Source organism: Aethalodelphis obliquidens, unplaced genomic scaffold (assembly GCF_003676395.1).
Source record: "Aethalodelphis obliquidens isolate GAN/ISIS:26980383/991018 unplaced genomic scaffold, ASM367639v1 scaffold40, whole genome shotgun sequence".
Classification (NCBI taxonomy): domain Eukaryota; kingdom Metazoa; phylum Chordata; class Mammalia; order Artiodactyla; family Delphinidae; genus Aethalodelphis; species Aethalodelphis obliquidens.
The window spans coordinates 329863-354002 of record NW_020837984.1 but is presented as its reverse complement, the minus strand read 5'-3'; the positions used below and the strand labels follow the sequence as shown (position 1 = coordinate 354002).

At 36.1% G+C, this 24140-nt stretch overlaps 1 protein-coding gene across 1 annotated transcript in view; it reads left to right on the top strand.

Annotated features, from left to right (window-relative positions):
- Nucleotides 1-24140, top strand: part of PSME4 (proteasome activator subunit 4) — a 100027-nt gene that overhangs the window by 17194 nt on the left and 58693 nt on the right. Inside the window, exons 2-5 of the mRNA XM_027131671.1 lie at nucleotides 10799-10939; nucleotides 11588-11704; nucleotides 21518-21562; nucleotides 23552-23701. Of these exons, the coding sequence (XP_026987472.1) occupies nucleotides 10799-10939; nucleotides 11588-11704; nucleotides 21518-21562; nucleotides 23552-23701 (453 nt within the window). The remainder of the gene's footprint in view (nucleotides 1-10798; nucleotides 10940-11587; nucleotides 11705-21517; nucleotides 21563-23551; nucleotides 23702-24140) is intronic.

Sequence of the window (24140 nt, the reverse complement as noted above, 5' to 3'; positions counted from 1 at the left end):
GGCCATGACTTACAGGCCCAGCCGCTCCACGGCACGTGGATCTTCCCGGACCGGGGCACGAACCCGTGTCCCCTGCATCGGCAGGCGGACTCTCAACCACTGCGCCACCAGGGAAGCCCCTATTTTTTAATTTTAATGCATGATTGTTTCTTTTTTATTTAGTTACATATTGTGAATGTTTTGTATCCTGATTTTTTATATATTACATTTCACATCCATAAAAATTCTTTGAAAACAATTTTAAATGACTACATTGTAGTCTAAAGGCATAAACCACAATTTAACAAACCATTCTCTTATATCAGACTTCTAGGGTTTTTTCAGGAAATTTTTATTAATTGCAAATGTGCACTTGAAAAGCTTTTTGTTATTTTGATTTTGATATTCTGAATTTTTATTTAAGACATATTGCTAGATGTGACATTGAAGGAAAAAATCATCCATAAATACTTTTAAGTACTTTCAATGACAATATTTAAATTCTGGTTTTTAAAATTTCAAGCTAAAGTTTCATTTTTTTGCCTTGTAAGTAGGACTACTCAAAATAAAACACTTAAGGTTAAATTTCATTGCAAATGTTGTATATGTTTTATAATAACAAATAGTCTTAATGTTGCTCTGAAATGATGTTAATTTTACTTTACTGATGGATATAGAACCTTAGAAACCCAGTGACTGCCTTGAAGAAAACTAACTGATGAATGACAGAACTTGTATTGAAAACCAATATTTTTAGCCTCTAGCCAAGATCCAATTCTTAGTTCATTTCAATAGTGCTGTATAATTTTATACTTTACTTAAATTTCCTTCGATATATAATAAACTTGTCTTCAGGATATATAGTAGAAAGAACCTTGACAGCATTGTACATTTCGTTAACTAATTGCTGTTCCTGGCATGCCACTGTCTTTCTTTACTTGCAATTAAAAGTTAAAGTATTTGGGACTTCCCTGGTGGCGTAGTGGTTAAGAATCCGCCTGCCAATGCAGGGGACACGGGTTCGAGCCCCGGGAAGATCCCACATGCTGCGGAGCAACTAAGTCTGTGCGCCACAACTACTGAGCCCACGTGCCACAACTACTGAAGCCCTCACACCTAGAGCCCGTGCTTCACAACAAGAGAAGCCCGTGCACCGCAACGAAGAGTAGCCCCCGCTCACCACAACTAGAGAAAAGCCCGCGCACAGCAATGAAGACCTGATGCAGCCAAAAATAAATAAATAAATAAATAAAATTTTTTTAAAAAATTAAAGCATTTGATTAATACACTTGATTAATTCACTGTAGGGTTGTGAGGAGGAAGCAGTTGAAAAATGCTTTTGTATTATCTTTTACTGTTCTTTTTACCCCTACGGGAGGATGGAACGTAATGACTTGTCATCTATATATTCTGGATAGTTTAAGAAAATATCCTATTCAGAAGTTCAATCCTGACTGTTACCGAGGTTTTCAAGTATTTTAATAGAAATTTTTAGTCGTAAAATGTAATGTGCAAATTAATTGGAAAAAGAGAATGGACTGTCTCTAAATATGGTGTAAAGTAGAATTCTTGAGCATAAATATATAGAAAAAACTGGAGTCGTTTTTGTAAAATGGAGACTCTCAGCCTCCATTCTCAATATTTTTTAAAATTTCCTTTTTTTTTAAAGAAACAACTTTGCTGCATTTAACACTCCCAGTATTTTCGATGGACTAGATTTTAAATGGAGCCTAGGAATGTGCATTTTAAACAGTCTAATGTCTAATAGACATTTACTAGGTAATGTCAAGCAGTTTTTCCAGAGTGGTTATACCACTTTATACACACATCAGTAGCCTATGAAAGGTCTGGTTCCTCCATGTTCTCACCAAAACTGGGTATTGTTGGGCTTTTTAATTTTAGCCAGTCTGGTGGTATGAAGTGGTACCCTATTGTGGTTAGTTTTTTCTTTTAAATTTTTAAATTTAATTCAATTTTTTTTTATATACAGCAGGTTCTTATTACTCATCAATTTTATACACATCAGTATATACAAGTCAATCCTAATCGCCCAATTCATCACACCACCATCCCCACCCCCGCATGGCTTTCCCCCCTTGGTGTCCGTACATTTGTTCTCTGCATCTGTGTCTCAACTTCTGCCCTGCATACTGGTTCATCTGTACCATTGTTCTAGTTTCCACATACATGCCTTAATATACGATATTTGTTTTTTTCTTTCTGACTTACTTAACTCTGTATGACAGTCTCTAGATCCATCCACGTCTCAACAAATGACCCCATTTCGTTCCTTTTTATGGCTGAGTAATATTCCATTGTATATATGTACCACATCTTCTTTATCCATTTGTCTGTCAGTGGGCATTTAGGTTGCTTCCATGACCTGGCTATTGAAAATAGTGCTGTAATGAACATTGGGGTGCATGTGTCTTTTTGAATTATGGTTTTCTCTGGGTATATGCCCAGTAGTGGGATTGCTGGATCATATGGTAATTCTATTTTTAGTTTTTTTTTTTAATCTTTAAAACACATACGTTTATTTTTCATTCACCTGATGTTGGCGCTGGGGCTGGGAGACTCTTCCAAGGGTTGGCTCAATGGTAAAGGCTGCTTCGACCTATTTTTAGTTTTTTAAGGAACCCCCATACTGTTCTCCATACTGGCTGTATCAATTTACATTCCCACCAACAGTGCAAGAGGGTTCCCTTTTCTCCACACCCTCTCCAGCATTTGTTGTTTGTACATTTTCTGACGATGCCCATTCTAACTGGTGTGAGGTGATACCTCATTGTAGTTTCGATTTGCATTTCTCTAATAATTAGTGATGTTGAGCAGCTTTTGATGTGCTTCTTGGCCATCTGTATGTCTGCTTTGGAGAAATGTCTATTTAGGTCTTGTGCCCATTTTTGGATTGGGTTGTTTTTTTAAAATCGAGCTGCATGAGCTGTTTATATATTTTGGAGATTAATCCTTTGTCCGTTGATTCGCTTGCAAATATATTCTCTCATTCTGAGGGTTGTCTTTTCATCTTGCTTATGGTTTCCTTTGCTGTGCAAAAGCTTTTAAGTTTCATTAGGTCCCATTTGTTTATTTTTGTTTTTATTTCCATTACTCTAGGAGGTGGATCAAAAAAGATCTTGCTGTGATTTATGTCAAAGAGTGTTCTTCCTATGTTTTCCTCTAAGACTTCTATAGTGTCTGGTCTTACATTTAGGTCTCTAATCCATTTTGAATTTATTTTTGTGTATGGTGTTAGGGAGTGTTCTAATTTCATTCTATTAAATGTAGCTGTCCAGTTTAACCAGCACCACTTATTGAAGAGACTGTCTTTTCTCCATTGTATATCCTTGCCTCCTTTGTCCTAGATTAGTTAACGATAGGTACATGGGTTTATCTCTGGGCTTTCTATCTTGTTCCATTGATCTATGTTACTGTTTTTGTGCCAGTACCATATTGTCTTGATTACTGTAGCTTTGTAGTATAGTCTGAAGTCAGGGAGTCTGATTCCTTCAGCTCCTTTTTTTCCCTCAAGACTGCTTTGGCTATTTGGGTTCTTTGTGTCTCCATACAAATTTTAAGATTTTTTGTTCTAGTTCTGTAAAAAATGCCATTGGTAATTTGATAGGGATTGCATTGAATCTGTAGATTGCTTTGGGTAGTATAGTCATTTTCACAATATTGATTCTTCCAATCCAAGAACATGGAATATCTCTCCATCTGTTGGTATCATCTTTAATTTTTTCATCACTTATAGTTTTCTGCATACAGGTCTTTTGTCTCCCTTGGTAGGTTTATTCCTAGGTATTTTATTCTTTTTGTTGCAATGGCAAATGGGAGTGTTTCCTTAATTTCTCTTTCACATTTTTCATCATTAGTTTATAGGAATGCAAGAGATTTCTGTGCATTAATTTTGTATCCTGCAAGTTTACCACATTCAAAGATTAGCTCTAGTAGTTTCCTGGTGGCATCTTTAGGATTCTCTATGTATAGTATCATGTCATCTGTAAACAGTGACAGTTTTACTTCTTCTTTTCCAATTTGTATTCCTTTTATTTCTTTTTCTTCTCTGATTGCCGTGGCTAGGACTTCCAAAACTATGTTGAGTAATAGTGGTGAGAGTGGACATCCTTGTCCGTTCCTGATCTTAGAGGAAATGCTTTCAGTTTTTCACCATTGAGAATGATGTTTGCTGTGGGTTTGTCGTATACTACCTTTATTACGTTGAGGTAGTTTCCCTCTATGCCCACTTTCTGGAGAGTTTTTTATCATAATTGGGTGTTGAATTTTGTCAAAAGCTTTTTCTCCATCTGTTGAGATGATCATATGGTTTTTATTCTTCAGTTTGTTACATGGTGTATCCCATTGATTGATTTGCGTATATTGAAGAATCCTTGCATCCCTGGGAAAAATCCCACTTGATCATGGTGTATGATCCTTTTCATGTGTTGTTGGATTCTGTTTGCTAGTATTTTGTTGAGGATTTTTGCATCTATATTCATCAGTGATATTGGTCTGTAATTTTCTTTTTTTGTAGGATCTTTGTCTGGTTTTGGTATCAGGGTGATGGTGGCCTCAGAGAATGAGTTTGGGAGTGTTCCTTCCTCTGCAGTTTTTTGGAAGAGTTTGAGAAGGATGGTGTTAGCTCTTCTCTAAAAGTTTGATAGAATTCACCTGTGAAGCAATCTGGTCCTGGACTTTTGTTCATTGGAAGATTTTTAATCACAGTTTCAATTTCATTACTTGTGATTGGTCTGTTCATATTTTCTATTACTTTCTGGTTCAGTCTTGGAAGGTTATACATTTCTAAGAATTTGTCCATTTCTTCTAGGTTGTCCATTTTATTGGCATAGAGTTGCTTGTAGTAGTCTCTTAGGATGCTTTGTATTTCTGCAGTGTCTGTTGTAACTTCTCCTTTTTCATTTCTAATTTTATGAATTTGAGTCCTCTCCCTATTTTCTTGATGAGTATGGCTAATGGTTTATCAATTTTGTTTATCTTCTCAAAGAACCAGCTTTTAGTTTTATTGATATTTGCTATTGTTTTCTTTGTTTCTATTTCATTTATTTCTGCTCTGATCTTTATGATTTCTTTCCTTCTGTTTACTTTGGGTTTTGTTTGTTCTTCTTTCTCTGGTTCCTTTAGGTGTAAGGTTAGATTGTTTATTTGAGATGTTTCTTGTTTCTTGAGGTAGGCTTGTATAGCTATAAACTTCCCTCTTAGAACTGCTTTTGCTGCATCCGATAGGTTTTGGATCATCATGTATTCATTGTCATTTTTCTCTAGGTATTTTTTGATTTCTTCAGTGATCTCTTGGTTATTTAGTAACGTATTGTTTAGCCTCCATGTGTTTGTTGCTTTTTACGTTTTTTCCCCTGTAATTGATTTCTAATCTCATAGCATTGTGGACAGAAAAGATGCTTGACATGGTTTCAGTTTTCTTAACTTTACTGAGGCTTGGTTTGTGACCCATGATGTGATCTATCCTGGAGAATGTTCCATGCGCACTTGAGAAGAAAGTGTAATCTGCTGTTTTTGGGTGGAATGTCCTATAAATATCAATTAAATCTATCTGGTCTATTGTGTCATTTAAAGCTTCTGTTTCTTTCTTTATTTTCATTTTGGATGATCTGTCCATTAGTGTAAGTGAGGTGTTAAAATCCCCCACTATTATTGTGTTACTGTCAATTTCCTCTTTTATAGCTGTTAGCAGTTGTCTTATGTATTGAGGTGCTCCTGTGTTGGGTGCATATATATTTATAATTGTTATATCTTCTTTTTGGATTGATCCCTTGATCATTATGTAGTGTCCTTCCTTGTCTGTTATAACATTCTTTATTTTAAAGTCTACTTTATCTGATATGAGTATTGCTACTCTTTTGATTTCCATTTGCATGGAATATCTTTTTCCATCCCCTCACTTTCAGTCTGTATGTGTCCCTAGGTCTGAAGTGGGTCTCTTGTAGACAGCATATATATCGGTCTTGCTTTTGTATCCATTCAGCGAGCCTGTGTCTTTTGGTTGGAGCATTTAATCCATTCACGTTTAAGGTAATTATCGGTATGTATGTTCCTGTTACCATTTTCTTAATCGTTTTGGGTTTGTTTTTGTAAGTCCTTTTCTTCTCTTGTGTTTCTCACTTAGAGAGGTTCCTTTAGCATTTGTTGTAGAGCTGGTTTGGTGGCGCTGAATTCTCTTACCTTTTGCTTCTCTGTAGCGCTCTTGATTTCTCCATCGAATCTGAATGAGGTCCTTGCCAGGTAGAGTAATCTTGGTTGTAGGTTCTTCCCTTTCATCACTTTAAGTATATCAATCCACTCCCTCCTGGCTTGTAGTGTGTCTGCTGAGAAATCATCTGTTAACCTTATGGGAGTTCCCTTGTATGTTATTTGTCATTTTTCCATTGCTGCTTTCAGTAATTTTTCTTTGTCTTTAATTTTTGCCAATTTGATCACTATGTGTCTTGGCGTGTTTCTCCTTGGGTTTATCCTGTATGGGAATCTCTGCGCTTCCTGGACTTTGGTGGCTGTTTCCTTTCCCATGCTAGTAAAGTTTTCGACTATAATTTCTTCAAATATTTTCTCTGGTCCTTTCGCTCTCTCTTTTCCTTCTGGGACCCCTATAATACCAATGTTCTTGCATTTAATGTTGTCCCAGAGGTCTCTTAGGCTGTCTTCATTTCTTTTCATTCTTTATTTTTTATTCTGTTCCACAGCAGTGAATTCCACCATTCTGTCTTCCAGGTCACTTATCCGTTCTTCTGCCTCAGTTATTCTGCTATTGATTCCTTCTAGTGTAGTTTTCATTTCAGTTATTGTATTGTTCATCTCTGTTTGTTTCTTCTTTAATTCTTCTAGGTCTTTGTTAAATGTTTCTTGCATCTTCTCCATCTTTGCCTCCACTCTTTTTCCGAGGTCCTGGATCGTCTTCACTATCATTATTCTAAATTGTTTTTCTGGAAGGTTGCCTATCTCCACTTCATTTAGTTGTTTTTCTGGGGTTTTATCTTGTTCCTTCATCTGGTACATAGCCCTCTGCCTTTTCATCTTGTCTATCTTTCTGTGAATGTGGTTTCTGTTCCACAGGCTGCAGGACTCTAGTTCTTCTTGCTACTGCTGTCTGCCCTCTGGTGGATCCGTGTGGATCTGTGTGGAGATCCACAGATCTGTGGATCTGTGTGGAGGCTATCTATGTGGCTTGTGTAAGTTTCCTGATGGGAGGGACTGGTGGTGGGTAGAGCTGACTGTTGCTCTGGTGGGCAGAGCCCAGTAAAACTTTAATCCGCTTGACTGCTGATGGGTGGGGCTGGGTTCCCTCCCTGTTGGTTGTTTGGCCTGAGGGAACCCAACACTGGAGCCTTCCTGGGCTCTTTGGTGGGGCTAATGACAGACTCTGGGAGGGCTCGTGCCAAGGAGTACTTCCCAGAACTTCTGCCACCAGTGTCCTTGTCCCCATGGTGAGCCACAGCCACCCCCTGCTTCTGCAGGTGACCCTCTAACACTATCAGGTAGGTCTGCTTCAGTCTCCCCTGGGGTCACTTTTCCTTCTCCTGGGTCCTTATGCGCACACTACTTTGTGTGTGTCCTCCAAGAGTGGAGTCTCTGTTTCCCCCAGTCCTGTCGAAGTCCTGCAATCAAATCCCACTAGCCTTCAAAGTCTGATTCTCTAGGAATTCCTCCTCCCATTGCTGGACCCCCAGGTTGTGAAGCCTGACGTGGGGCTCAGAACCTTCACTCCAGTGGCTGGACTTCTGTGGTATAAGTGTTCTCCAGTCTGTGAGTCACCCACCCTGTAGTTATGGGACTTGATTTTACTGTGATTGTGCCCCTCCTACCATCTCATTGTGGCTGCTCCCTTGTCTTTGGATATGGGGTATCTTTTTTGGTGAGTTTTGGTGTCGATGATTGTCCAGCAGCTAGTTGTGATTCTGGTGTTCTCACAAGAGGGAGTGAGGGCACGTCCTTCTACTCGGCCATCTTGGTTCCCGTCCCCTATTGTGGTTTTAATTTGATTTTAGTGATGAACAATGATGTTGAGTATCTTTTCATATGCTTATCAGTCATGTGGATGTTGTCTTTTGAGAAGTGCCTTCCTGAGTCTTTTGCCCATTGTTTATTTGGTTGTGTTTATTATTGATTTGAAGGAGTTCTTAAGTAGTTTGGGGGAGTACTTTGTCAGATGGTGATATGTATTCCAAATATCTGACTGGGCTTTTTTATTTTCAGTGGTGTTTTATTGTGAGTAGAAGTTCCTGATTTTAATGAAGACCAGTTATTAATTTTCTTCTTTTAGTACTTTTTGTGTTCTTCAGAAGAAGTCTTGGCCTTTTTTTTTTTTTTTGCGGTACGCGGGCCTCTCACTGTTGTGGCCTCTCCTGTTGCGGACGCGCAGGCTCAGCGGCCATGGCTCACAGGCCTAGCTGCTCCGCAGCATGTGGGATCTTCCCGGACCGGGGCACGAACCCATGTCCCCTGCATCAGCAGGCGAACTCTCAACCACTGCGCCACCAGGGAAGCCCTTGGTCTGTGTTTTGAGAAATGCTGAGGCAGGAATCACTTTCTGCTTGGCAAGAACTATTTGCTGTTGACAGGGCAAATAGGTTTCTGAGTAATCCCCCTAAAATCTCTAGTTTTGTCAGCAGTTCTAGCTCCTCTAAGAATCCCTGGGTTTGTCTCTTCTTTTCATAGTATTAAATTTTGGACTCTATGAATTTTATGTCCCTAATGTTTACACAATTTATACTATAGTAAAAAGGCTTGTAGGTAAATTATTTCAGTTGCTTAGAGCAGTGTTTCTTCAATTTTTCCACAGAAGTCTTTTAGCCACAAGGGAGAGTAAGTGCATAACCGCAGGGGCACTTGGAGCCCTGTCAAGGCCTGAGGTAGCCACTGGGAACAAGAAATATTTCATTGGACTCTTCTGTTTTATCTTTAAAGTATGTGCTGTTTCTTAGGGGATATGGTTTGTTTTCACTTGAAAGTAGCGTTTAAATGATTCTAGCTTTTACTCCTAAATTTAGAGTGCAATTGAGGGAGGCTTCAGGAGTCTGTACCATGTTCATTCAGCAGCCTGAAGTATCTCTGGCAGCCCTGGGCTTAGGGTCTCTATGTATTGTCTTCATTAGCCCATTTCCTTTATCAGGCCTAGGTGGTTAAGAAACTTTCACGGTAATTACTGACAGAGGCAAAACAATATCTCAGGTCTCATTGCTGTCTCCCCTCACCGCCCCCACCCCCGCCCCAATACTGTTTGATTGCCTAGTACTAAGGTGAAATCATGGGATTATACCTTGAAAGTTCAGACAGACAAGAGCTGAATAAATATGCAGCAGCCTGAGAAAATTAAAAAAAGAGTGCTCTTATTGGACCAAGAATATTGAGGATTTTCTGGAAAAAGAAAAACAGGTATTCTAATTTTAGAAGTTAAACGCAAGTTTAATTTGATCTTAGTTGTTGGGGAAGTGCTAAAGATCATATAAGGAATGTTAATGCTGTGTCTTCTGTTGAATTATGTATTTGTCTATAAAATGGTCTTCCTCAAACTCCTCAAAGGAGTTTATGATTTTAAGTATCCAGTAATTTGTTCTAAGTAAGTTTTTGTTCCTTAAGTTTTAGTTACTTCTGAATCCTTAACTATGCCATGCTTAGTCATTCTTGCTTTTTGGGACACCTTTTCCTTAAATTGCTTATAGTTGACGCTTTTGTTTACATTGAGTCCCTAAAATTAAAAAATTGAAAACATATAATTCTGAGATAAAATACTGTGCTTTTTTGGTAGCAACATAATTTTATTATAGTTATGAGTTAATGCCTAGAAACAAATAGTACAAGTTAGGTAACGCTGTATTGTTTCAGGATTCTCAGTAAGCGTTCATCAAAGATTCTTGTGGTTAAAACAGTAAACTTCTATGTCTGTACTCTTTTGTTCTGTTTTATAATGTTGTGATATGATGTTTTTAAGTAGTTTCAGCAAGTCATTAGGTAGATTGTTATTCTGAATGAGCACTTGCTTAATAAAGGAAAGGGTGCAGAGGGATTCTTTTCAGGTTACCGTGTCCAAAGGCCAGTTAAAACCATGCAAAAAGAAAAGAGCAGTGTTATAATTGGTCATTAAATGTTGATGTGAATTCAGTTATTATAACTGAATTATAAGTTTTTTGTCAATAAAGTACTTATTTGGTAATCTCTTAATTAAAATATAGAGTAAGTCTTTCCTGCACAGTGATGAGTGTGCAGTGTGATAAAATGTTTGACATCAAAGACTTTTGAAATTAAAGTGTAACAATACATATTTTTTTTTATTGTGGCAAACTCTTAAATTTACCCTCTTAACAATTTTTAAGTGTACAGTATGGTATTGTTAACTGTGTGTACATTGTTATACAACAGATCTCTAGAATTTTTCATCTTGTATGACTGAAACCCTATACCCATTGTACAGTAGCTCCCTGTCTGCCTTCCCAATCCCTGGCAACCACCATTCTGTTTCTATGAGTTTGATTACTTTAGATACTGCATATAAGTGGAATCATGCAGGATTTGACTTTTTTTGATTGTCTTATTTCACTTAGCATAATGTCCTCAAGGTCCATCTGTGTTTTAGCATATGACAGCTTTCTTCTTAAAGGCTGAATAATATTCCATTGTGTGTGTGTGTGTGTGTGTGTGTGTGTGTGTGTGTATAAAACATTTTCTTTATCCATTTGTCTGTTGGTGGACATTTATGTTACTTCCACACTTTGGCTATGTGAATAATGCTGCAATGAACATGAATGTATCAGGATATCTATCTTTAAAGGCTGTATCGATTTTTCTCTTGCAGATATATTCGACTTTATGGGAGAAAATTTAGCAAAGAAGATCATGTTCTTTTTATCAAATTATTATATGAGCTGGTATCAATTCCAAAACTGGAAATCAGCATGATGCAGGGATTTGCACGTCTCTTAATCAACTTGTTAAAGTAAGTCAATGTCCTGTGATTTCTGCTAAGATTTTTTTTTTTTTCTTCAAGGTTTTAGGGAATGAGGAGAGCTAAGTGTTCTTTGGTAAGAAGACCAAGTCCCAAATTACCATTTTGGAAAAAGATTGCAGAAAACTTTATCATAAGTTTAAACCCCATGTGTTAATTAACCTTTTAATTAAGATTCCTTTTTCTCCATGAAGTCTTCTCTTCTCTAGCATATACTGAACTATATGTTGTCTATTTGTTTCATTTATACTAATTACCTTCCCTTATGTAGACTGTAAGATCCTTGTGAAGACAGGGATCATTTATTCTTTTGCTTATCCCAGGCACCCAGCACAATTCGGGAAACACTGAAGTACTCCATAGATAGTATGGGAAAGTATGAAACTCATCTACAATAATGGTGGCACAAATTTTAATGCCTCTTTTTACCTGGTGCCCCTTGAGGTTTGGACAGCAGCAAAAGTCCTGGTGCACTGTTCTTCCTCCTACCATGTTTTGCCAGTGAGTGGCTGAGGATGGGGAAAAGCAAAACCCACTGTGATGACAGCAGCATTTAACAACTGTTCTCCCAGTGTAGTATGTGTAGTATACACACCCTGAGCAAGCATACACACATGTATTTACTCTTTCTTTAATTAGGAAAAAGGAACTTCTTTCAAGAGATGACTTGGAGTTACCTTGGAGACCACTTTATGACATGGTGGAAAGAATATTATATTCCAAGACAGAGCACCTGGGATTAAATTGGTTTCCTAAGTAAGTATTTCCATTTAAAGTACTTTTGGGGAGCACTTTTGGGGACTCTTAGGGGTTTGATCATAATAGAGAAATGTTGGGTTACTTGAGATAAGCAAGCAAATACACATTTTAATGTGCTCATTTTTATGTATTTTGACTCCTAAAACAATTTATTGCCCTCTTTAAGCTATATCTGAAGCTGCACTTAAGAATTTCCCACCACCATATCTCTAACAGCTAACATCACCATACTGGCCAAAGAAAACAAGAGATTTTTGTTTGAAATCTAATATTTTGTCATGCACATTTGGCATTCTTCATAGTATATCCACATATGTTTTAATTCTTCAACTAAAATGAATGCTTCAAAAGGAGGAGCTTTGCGTATTCCAGGGGGCACCCACATCCCAGAGCACACACACTCCCAGTTAAAGGAGCATCAGTTTCAGTGACTGACTGTGTTATAGTACAAATTATTCAAATGCACGGTCTTTGGTTTATGTTATTTTCTAGTAATGTTTAGACATAATAAGACTATAAATCTCTGGCTGTTTATGGCTTCTTGTACACACATCCTGACTCTTCCAGATCTCTAATTTTGGTACATTTTGTATTTAATTCTGAACCTTTACAGAGTACAGTATAATCATCTGTCCTTTTTGATTAATAGTGATTTCAGGCTTGACTGCAAAGTGTCATTTTTCCCTGTTAACAAGGGTTTGTCCAGTTGTGATCTAGCTCTTAATTTTCTCAGTCTTAGCGTGTTTGGCTTAAAATACTCTTAAATTTGTGATTGAGGTTTATTTTTAGGAAATCTTTTTTTAAACTTTTAATAGCTGTTTCCTCTTATTATCTAGAGTTGTTTCTCATATACATATGCACTCATTTTCTGAAGAACACCATTTTATATGCCTGTATTATTTTCCTTTTTCTCTTTTATAAATGAAGTCTTTGAACATTTATTTCTGTGGTTTTTCTCTCAATCCTAGACATGTTTACATATCTACCCAGTTTAGTTCATTTAATCCATGATTAATCCTCAGGCCTCACTTAAGTCAGCAGTCGTAAGTGAATTTTTTTGAAAATGACTGCTGATGACAGACTTTAAAGACTTTTAGGTCATAGGTAAAGAGTGAAATGATGTAAATGGAAAGAGTAAAAAAAAAAACAAACTATAGGTAATTGTGAACTTAGGCCCTAATTGTTTTTTGGACAGTAGTCACAAATACTCTCAGAAGGTATTTCAGTCAGTCACATGGTCAGAAGGTATTTATTTCTTGAAGATTTCATGTGTTAAAACAAGGAAACCCATTTCAACCATAAAAGTGGCAGAATTCATCATGAAACTAAAGGGTGCAATGTTCAAGTGTGTTTTTACTAATATTTATTATGAAAACCCCAAATTTAACATGAAAGATTACTTTTGAGTTTTATTTCTGTCGGAGGGAGCATGGAACAGACTGGATTGACTAGACCTCAAGATCTGAGCCTATTGAACTTTTTTTTTTACAGCTGTTTATTTTATTTTATTATTATTTTTTTTGGCTGTGTTGGGTCTTTGTTGCTGTGCGCGGGCTTTCTCGAGTTGCGGTGAGCGGGGGCTACTCTTTGTTGAGGTGCGTGGGCTTCTCATTGCGGTGGCTTCTCTTTTTTTGGAGCACAGGCTCTAGGTGCACAGGCTTCAGTAGTTGCAGCATGCAGGCTCAGTAGTTGTGGCTCGCGGGCTCTAGAGCGCAAGCTCAGTAGTTGTGGTGCACAGACTTAGTTGCTCCGCGGCATGTGGGATCTTCCTGGACCAGGGATTGAACCCGTGTACCCTGCATGGGCAGACGGATTCTCAACCACTGGGCCACCAGGGAAGTCCTGAGCCCATTGAACTTTTGACTAGAATCACCATTTCATATATTTCAGGGACCTTTAAATGGAGTTCAAAATCAGTTATCTTTCTAAAATTTTCCTGGCTCATTTTTTGACTGCCTTTGAAAGTCTTTGGTAAATCATGGGGGAGGGAAAGCTATTCCTTCAGTAATTTCTCCTTCTTCAGCATTTCTTTTACTTCTCTATAACCAAGTGTCACACTTCCTGCCCTGACAGGTGTAACTTTGCAAAAGCAGCCACTTTTTTTTTTAAGTACTATGTCGTTATTAATAAATATCTATGGCTTTCCTCTTCAGCGATGCCATTGTTTTCCAGGAAATTTTGTTAACGCTTATTACTGTTAGTGTCAATCATTGTTTATAGTTCCCTCCCTGCATCTTGATACTAATTACCATGTCATTTCCTGAAGCTTCACATCATCCTTGCTGTTATGGAAACCTTCCTTAAAAGTTTCACCTTGGCTGTTCTTGGTCTTTTGAAGAGACATCAAGTCTTTGATGAAATCTTTACTTGGTTTACAGTGTGACTCTTAACTCTAATAGACTTTTGTATTCTGTAGATAACTATTCCAAAATGAAATTCATAAATAGCATGACCTTTCTACACTCAAAAATAAATATAAATAATGTTTTAACCGTAAAAGAAATAATGGGAAAGTAGTTTATTATAAAGCAATATATATTTCAAACATGCATGCACTATTATACTAAAAAACGCAGTATAGGAGACTTCTCTGGTGGTCCAGTGGTTAAGAATCCACCTTTCAGTGCAGGGGACGTGGGTTTGATTCCTGGTCGGGGAGCTAAGATCCCACATGCCATGGGGCAACTAAGCCCGCACGCCATAACTACTGAACCCACGTGCCACAACTAGAGAGAAGCCTGTGCACCACAAGGAAAGATTCCGCTTGCCACAAGACCTGACGCAGCCAAAAATAAATAAATAAATATTTAAAAAACAAAACAGTATGGTATTCAGATTTTGCATCTACTTTTAATGAGTAAGTTTGGATTTAAAAGTAAAAAGATCAAAACACATTCTGTATCAGAAGTACAAGAAAATGTAAGATAAACAGCATAGCAGCATTGTTAGTGGACATTGAAATAAAAACTAGTGCTAGGATACAGAATAACAGGCCACACTTACTTAAATATGATGAGAGAGAGAGAGAAATAACTTTAATTTCAGACTACTGACTGGGAAAAAAAAGAAGTAAGATACTGTTGCAGGTGAGCTGGCCTTATTTATAACATAGTCTCACAATGATTCTTTATGTAATTATGTGGGATGGTGTAGTTACTTAGTATTACAAAACATTATTTTTAAACATTATCACATGTGAAACAAATAGGCAAAGGATGAATTAGGAAAAGAAACATTAATATATGAAGCCATAGAGAATTTGTGCAGCAGACTTTTGCCAAAATAAACAATGTCAGTGTGTAATTTTCACAACATAAATTGTCTTTTGTGTCCTACCAAAATAAGGATGACATTCCAGAAAAACATGAAACATTTTAACAACAAAATTATTAATGAAATTCTCTGACATCCTCATTCTTTGTGTATCTGATAATTGCAAGTGTAGTGACACTTGGTTCTAAGACTGTTAAAGCAATCTTCAATCTTAGTTACATATTTGTATGAAAACTACACATGCACAGGGATTTAGTTTTGGCAAATCAAGTGGGGCAACTGGAATTGCCATTATGCTGTAATTTTTTTTTTCTTTCAGGAATCATTAATAACCGTAGGTAAAATTTTCAGCCAAAGTACAGCCTTCCTTCAATTTACATGTTAGTTGTATTCCTAGAGATTCGATGTCTATTAAAACTGTGTGAAAAATAGTTAATGTTTAAAGCAGTTAACTTTTAGTTCAAGAATTTTTAACCTTCCGCGCCACCACGGAAGCCCTACCTCTCCTTTTGAAAGGAGTACCTGTACCATATTTCCATTCAGGTCACACTGTGTATAGTTACAACAATTAACTTTGAAAGATTTTCAGATTCTTTGGTTCTTGGACTGTTTCATCACACTTGCCTTGATTTTAATATTGGAGGAATCTGATGTGTTAGAGACACTAGTTGGAGAGCCATACAACAGTACTTTCACTTTTTGTTCCTCACAGCTAGTCTCTGTCCAGTGAATTTCTAAGATGGGATCATTTAAAACATTTTAAAATTTACTTTTCTACTTAAGATACTATTGGGGCTTCCCTGGTGGCGCGGTGGTTGGGAGTCCGCCTGCCGATGCAGGGGACACGGGTTCGTGCCCCGGTCCGGGAAGATCCCACATGCTGCAGAGCGCTAGGCCCGTGAACCATGGCCGCTGAGCCTGCGCGTCTGGAGCCTGTGCTCTGCAACGGGAGAGGCCACAACAGTGAGAGGCCCGCGTACCGCAAAAAAAAAAAAAAAGATACTATTTAGTACACTAGTATAGCAAGTGTTTATAGCCCAGGGATAGAAGTGTGACTTTTTACAAACATTTTATTTCAGAAAATTCCTTAAGGAGCCCTTTAATATGGCATGCTTTGGGAGTTAGTATTTTGTTTTGAGTATTTTCATCTTAAATGTATTCTGAGACATTTTGAAACAGTTTTGTCAGCTGACTGCATGTATTCATAACTATTTTTAGAATACCATTTTTATAATCAAAAGTGAAAGCTTTTTTCATTTGTTAACTGTTTGTCTTTCAAGTCTTAAACTCATGTGCCTTATGTGTTTGTCTTTATTGAAACCACTGCTGAGAATGCCATGCATTTCAACATGATTTTAAAAGCTGATTCCATTGTTTGAAGCAAGGATTATTAAACTTCCTTCTCCTTTCCCCTATGTTCTTCTCTGTCCCCTCCTTCTCCTTCTTTTTTACTTCCTCTCCTCCTTCCCTCCTCCTTTCTGTCTTTTTGCCTCAGTGGCAAAAGACCCTTTTTACTTTCATCTGTTTTTACTTTCTACTGGAGAAACAATTTGTAGGGTTTTTTTATTCAAAAGAAAAATTAAAATTGGAAAAAACCTAGGTAGTTGTGAACTCGATACTAGCAACTTAAGAGCTGCTTATTGTTTACTTTGTAAAAGAAGCATCTGAATCTTTTGGGCATGATTTTATGTCATAAAACAGGTCCCACACACTTAATTGGAATAACATATTACAGGTTACAAATGTAGGCAGCACGGTAAAGAAAGGTATTGCTACTAACAAAATGTGGGAGAATTATGCATAGATCAGTTTTTACAAATGAACATAGATAATTCATGTTTGAATTGCTATGTGTATATATAGAGATTTATTTAGTTTTATTACTATCAGTTCAGTTTTTGTGGGTTGTTTGGTGTTTTAAAGGTTTACATATTTGCATCATGAGTAGCTTGGGCCTAGATAACTCATTTACATTTTAAAAAATATTTAAATATCTATTTTTCTTTTATATATATTCTAAGGTGGATCATATAGTATTAAACTATTTCATTTTTCATATTAATCTGCCTCTGGAGAAATTTGATATTTCCCTTTTCTGGTACTTGTTCTTGATTTCTTCTTTCTCTGTTAAATCTAAAAGGACCATTTGAATTGGTACTCTTATCCTTAAGATACAGTTAAATCCTTTGTTCCCCCATCAACACATGAAAATGACATTTCTTAACCTCTGTTGGGGTTTCTTGATATGTGTAGCCACATTTCTAAGCTTAAGTTACTACCAGCAACTCAAGAATGATCTTTAGCTACAGAATTTAACATGATAATGAAATATGAAAGTAATTTGTCTGAGAACCTGTTGAAATTTAAAATAGTTTACAGTTATTTTGTTAATAAACAATGATTATTAATATGGCATTTGCAGTGATTTTTTTAACATGGTATTTGAGGAACATTCTATTTGCTTTTTAAAAAATTCTATTTTTATTTGGAAATTAGAGAATAATTGGTTGATTTTATTAATTTTTATTAATGACTTTGATAGTGCTTCTTTCAAAAGTTGTGCTACAATGATCTTTCTCTAGAAACTGCTCTTTTTAAAGCAATTTAAAAAATACTCAGTTCACATTGATCAGGCTTGTCATCACTTGTAGCAATTATACACACTCTTTTTACATGGGTGGTCAGAATTATTACAATTTCTTAACATTTACTTGCCGTAGAGGCATACTTTTTTCTTGAAGTAATTGTATTGAAAAACCCATGTTAATGCTACATCAGTGATGAAGATGTTATATATTTAGACTGTCCTCAGGTAAAATTATCTTGAACCTAATTTTGTGTGAAGTGGCTGTGAAAAATGACTGCTGATTTAACTAAGCAGTATTAGATTTTGTAAGATTAGATATGCGGTGGATAGTGTTTGACTAACTGATGGTGGATTTGTTTGGATTTAGGAAAAGCAGGAAAAAACTGATATATTAAGTTACAAGGAGGTTGAGGCAGAGGTATGTAGAATATACCAGGGTTATAGTTTCCCAGTTCATTTATAAAAAAGCAAATATGATTACTCTGAAGTTAAATTTTAGTTCAAGAATTGTGAAGTGAAGCTGAACGTAGTTCTGGCCGTGGGCAGTCCACACTACTCTCATCTTGAATTTGTTATTTGCTGTACATTTCTCTGGTTTAGAAGTGAATATTGTCCTGACAGTTAGGTAAGGCTAAGGAGGTAGGAATCATAAACCTCGAGGTTTATATAAGTCCACTGTCTCAGTAACTGGAGGCTAAGCTTTTGGCTTTACTCAGGCTTCTCTGCTACATATTTGGCATTTATTAACTTAAGGCATACTTAAGTACTTAAGTATTTATTTGGCATACTTTATTAACATAAGCAATCATAAAGTACGTCATCATAAGGAAATTGCATCCCAGAGAGGAAAATTCACACAGAGTCATTTGTTGAAACTGGGACAAGAGCTCAAGAACTGGGACAAGAACTTACTTTCTGCCCTGATAAATAGGGTGGCAGTTGGGGAAGGACTTTCCTATTTTGATGCAATTTCCTAAATGTAAATTAATAGCTTCTCAGAGGCAGTAGAATAAATGTAAAAGCAAAATGAGTACAAATTTTCATTCTTAAGGAGGTTGAAAATATAATTTATTTTGGCCAGATATGAAATAATAATTGTAGGTAACATTTATTGTGCTTAATTCTGGGCTAGATAACTGCATTCTTTACATTATCTTATTTAATTTTTGTAACAGCTCTTAGATAGATATGAGGCTATAATACTGCGCTACTAGTAAGTAGCAGGACAGGTATTCAAATTCAGATCTGTCTGACTCTAAGCCCAGGCTGTGAACCATTTATTACATGATATACTGTGGCTTTCTTTTCAAGCTAGCATGCGTTTACTAAGAGGAAATAGGGTACGAGAAAACCCACCCAAAACTTTGTCCCTCTGTAGATCCCTTTTGATTAAAAAAAAAAAAAAAAAAAAAAGTGTTTTGAATTGTTGTCACTTTAGTATTAGAATTCCAACAATTGGAAAAGTTTTTAGTGATTATTCACTCCCTCTAAAAATTAGTGAAATATAATCTAGTAGCATCTAGCCATAACCTTTTATTTTATTTTTAAACAGAAACATTGTTCCCTTCATCTTGAGAGATTACAAGAATCACAAAAGGTCACTATACAGATATCACAGGTTAGAGAGATTGTACCCTTTTCTGGCTAAAGAGTATAAATCCAATGGCACAGGCCTTATTAAGGAGGGGTTAAAACAGACTTTATTTAGATGAACTAAATCACATTCCCACACACCCTATTCCTCTAATGAGTGAAGTGACAGCTATCAAGTCTTACAATTAACCTTCTATTCTGAAGAGTGAAGGGAACTGGAGAAAACATGTAGCTATGCAGCCTTTTATGACTTGCTTTCTAGAATCATTTTTGACATTATAGGAAGTTTGTTGGTAGAATAGAAAAATTACCAGTGAAAATAGCAGGTTTTCTGTGTTGTACTCTCAAACCAGCTGCCACAGAAACAGTTAAAAGTAAATGTAAAGTTAACATGAACACAAACATTAGGAACTGGTAGAATTATAGATCTTCTGCTTATTTCCTTGGACCATAAGTTTACCATTTTAGAATTATCTTTTTTAAAATCTGCATTTAAGTTAATCTCTTATTTCATTTGGAACTAGATGAACCTTCAGATCTTACCTATGAATTCTAAAATTTGTTTCTAAGTTGGTTCTTTGGTCCAAACTAAAAGAAGATCCAGAGATCGATGTTCTTTGTTGTCCTGATAGAAAATGTTTATAGAGTGTTGTAAATAAATAAATATATTTATAATATATGTATATATGTAAATGAACACAACCTTGTTATAAGCACTTTGGAAATGCCCAGAAGTAAAAAATCATAGTCGTGGTCTTCAGGGAGTTGTAAATGTAGTTGGAGAGAAGTTTGCTCCCCTCCCCCTCCTTTTTTTTTTTTTAACTAGGCAAACTTAGATGTTCCCTCAATTAAACTCTGTTTCTGAATTGATGAATTTTTTTTGTGAGAGAAGGTAACATCTCTCTTTGATAATCAGAGAAAATGCTCCATGATGGCTCTCTGGCCATATGGTCATCTTTTTTATTTTAGAATTATCTCATGAGTTGTGTAGCCCGGTTTCCTCTTCAGTTAATTTTTTTCTGAGTACTTTTGAAATTAAAGAGGATTCTTACTGGGGCTTCCCTGGTGGCGCAGTGGTTGAGAGTCGGCCTGCCGATGCAGGGGACACGGGTTCGTGCCCCAGCCCGGGAAAATCCCACATGCCGCGGAGCAGCTGGGCCCGTGAGCCATGGCCGCTGAGCCTGCGCGTCCGGAGCCTGTGCTCCCCAATGGGAGAGGCCACAACAGTGAGAGGCCCGCGTACCGCAAAAAAAAAAAAGAAAAAAAAAAAGAGGATTCTTACTGCTTCAAGTAATGAAATTATAGTTTTCTCTCTTGGTTATATACATTGATTACTTGTGTTGAGTTTGGTTTGTGTTATTCCTTGGAATTTCTTTGCAAATTAGTTCTTAAGCTTTCAGAGAAGTTGGATAGACTTCTGGACTTAAGAATTTCAAGCAGCTTAATGAGAAAGTGTCAGGTGGAAGCACTGCCTGAACGTTACCCCTTTCCCCCATAATTTTTTCTCTTGAGATTTGGGGACTTGTTTTATTTTTTACTTTTATACATTGTATTGTAAGTAGTCACACATTTATTTTAAAATTCCAGTTCAAAATTACCCTTTGTTTTGATAATTTGCATTTGACCTCTTTTGACTGTGGTCTACTTAGAATTTTAAACATCCATTCTGGTGATGTGTGTTTAAACCAGTACACACTAGCCTTTTCATTAAAGTAGAAGTGTTTATTATAAGTTCATATACAAATATTTATGTTGTTTTCCTAAATTCACTTGAACCACCTACAAGTTGGAAAATAAGTTACAGCTTTTAATGTTCCTCAGCTAACTTTTTAAGTAGCTGGTCAGAAAGGTGGCAGTTGCTTATTATTTTGATGATCGTTGCTGGCAATAAAGTGCCTTGGAGGGTTATAAAACTCTCATCAGTAGGTTACAGAAAACTGGTTTCTGGTAGTTGCTGACAGAGGCACACCAGACTTTACTGTTTGTTTTTTGATGTAAAAGCACTTTAATAAAAATTTAAAATTAGTATTTGAAGCCACTGAACATACTTCTTGATATATTGATAGGTATATGGTCATTGCTGCCCACTTTGTAAAGATCGAAGATGATTTGCCCTTTTTCTAGTTTTCTTCCCTTTTTTTCACTGCATAGAATGAGCAAAATGAAGGCAAAGGGAAGAGTAGATTACAGAGTTTAGGTAGTTAATTGTTAGAGTTTTGTCTGTATGAAAGAGAAGGATTAGTCATTCCATATACACAGATAATATCTAAATGTATGAGTGTATCTTAGAGATATTTATTAAAAATGTGTTCTTAGAATACACCAACCTAATTTATCAAATGGCTTTTTCCCCCCAGTTCTGTAGAAAATGTTCTCAAAACACTCGTGAAAAGCTGCCGACCGTAAGTAGCTTCTCAATTTATAAAGCCTCTTATTGTTTCTGTGGGCTTTTCCCCATATTTAGTATGCTTTGAAGAGGAATTTAGAGGTATAACTAGTCTCTGATATTGTGATGTTAGTCACTGAGCACAACATATCATCTCCAGCTCTTCAACTGAACTTTTCAGATTTCATTTATAAATTTAGAAATTTTTAACTGGTGTGGGTGTCAGTCACCCATTATAAAGTAAGAATGCAATAATGTACGTATAACTGGCTTCATCTGAAAGATTTTCCTAGAGTATTGTTACTCAGATCAAAAATATTTTCCAAAATGAGCCTTGTAGGTCTTATATTAAAATGAATAATAATAAGATGGCGCATAAGTTTTTTTCTACTGTGGTCTGTTTCAGTAGAATATTTGACTTTGAACATCCCATATTCTTATGTTTAAAGATGAATATGGATAGAATTTAGTTTAATTAAAGTCCAGTTGTGTGGACTTGAACTATTTTTTCATTCTTGTTTATCAGGCTGTTCTAAGACATACTTCTGCTATGAATGCAGTGAATTCTTTTGAATGGAAATTCGTATATTTATCATATGCTTGTAATATGAGTTAAAGTTATTTTATAGATCAGATATTTGTTGCTGACCTCCTATACTACTCAGTCTCGGGCAAATGTATTTTCAATATATAAAATGTCTTCTTTTAAGAGGCTTAAGATCTAACCTGGGTCATTCAATAAGCCACCAAGGAGCAGTGTCATTTTGTGAAACTTGATCATCACTGAGGTACTTACTGGTTTTTAGGTTCTTAGATAATTCATAGAATGCCCAAGCTTCTGTTTTGGATTACTAGGCTAACAGTTGATTCTGAAAAATTAGGAAGGGGAATCAATGTATGAGATCTTTGAAGGTAGAATATATGAATATATTCTGCCTTTAAAAATTTTTTAAATTCTAACCTGTTGCACAACGATCTGGTACATAAATGCTTGATGAACTCAACAGAAGAATAACTAGAAATGTAATTGTATTTTTCACATAAAGGAATGAAGTGTGATTCTAATAACACAGATGTATAAAGATATAATAAGATTAATAATATGATGTATAGGCCAAACCTCCAAGTGTATTTGAAAGGGTTTACTAACTTTTGGGCCATACCCAAATCATAAATTTTCATATGCTTTTCATTATTTTAAACCTCAGTTGCCTACCCATTTGGGTATCCATTCCATACCCAAATGGATAGTGGGTCCTCCTTATCCATTTACCTTCATTTTGTGTGTGTCTGCACACTTCAGATTTTATTTTTCTAAATCTTTTCTACCCCAGGGATGCTCCTGCCCATTTCATAGAATTTTACAATGTTAGAGCCTATAGGACTCGATCATCTAGCCCAGTCCTCTCTTGTATATAGGAAGAAATGTATAATCAGCAAAGTGAGAAAGAGAACATCAACCTAGGAACCTCTGGTCCAGTGAGGGTAAATGGTTTGTTCCTAAGGTGCCTAGAGGTTCCTGGGCTGATGTTCTCTTTCTCACTTTGCTGACTATACATTTCTTATATAGACTGGATTCCCTGTGACATGATTTTTTTTTTCTATTGCTGTTGCACAGCACATAGGATGAAAAAATACAACAATCATGTTTAAGTTTGTAAGTGATTTGAATGACTTTTTATTTTATCTGAGGTTTATCAACTTTATGTTGGGTTGGCCAGAAAGTTTGTTCAGCCATCTTACAGAAAAACCCAAACAAACTCTTTGACCAACTCAATAACATTTTCCCAAGTCCACAGACAAGAAAATTTATCTTATCTAAGTGTGATAGGCTGTTTATTTTAGAGTTGTAAAAATGTGTGTTTCTTGTAGGTAATATCACACACATTGATAGTGTGTGATATTATCTCATGAGTATCTTCACCTTCTCCTCCTTTTTTGTCAGTCATATAATGATGTAGAGCATTTAGCCAATGATCAGATACATGAAAACCTTCTTTATTAGTTATTTTCCAGCAGATGCCACAGCTGAGATGCTAGAAGAATGGCGGCCATTAATGTGCCCTTTTGATGTAACGATGCAAAAGGCCATCACTTATTTTGAAATATTTCTTCCTACCTCCCTTTCTCCAGAACTTCATCATAAAGGTTTTAAGTAAGTATATATGTATATCTTGACAAATTCTAGAATATAGTAGGGAATACATACATATATATATACACATATATATGTATGTATGTATATACATTACAAACTATTAAAGCAATAATAGGTAAAAAATTTACCAACTCAGCCATTATGTTTCTTATACTTGAAGTGTGTATGTGAAGGCTAAAACAGTTAAATATAGGATTGCAAATAAAGAGAAAATAACACTTGTATGTCAAGCCAAGTAAGATGTGGGCTTTAATTTAAGATATTGGGAGAGAAAGAATAATAAGTACAAAAAGGGGTTGAAAATTTCAATAAATAGGCAGTGGTGGAAATGTTAAATTGCATAGAGTTTAGGGAAGGGAAAAGTGTTTTTCTAAACCTTGGTTTTAACCCTCATCATGTGTAGCATAGTTTTTCTTTGGTCTTTTTTTTTTTTTTT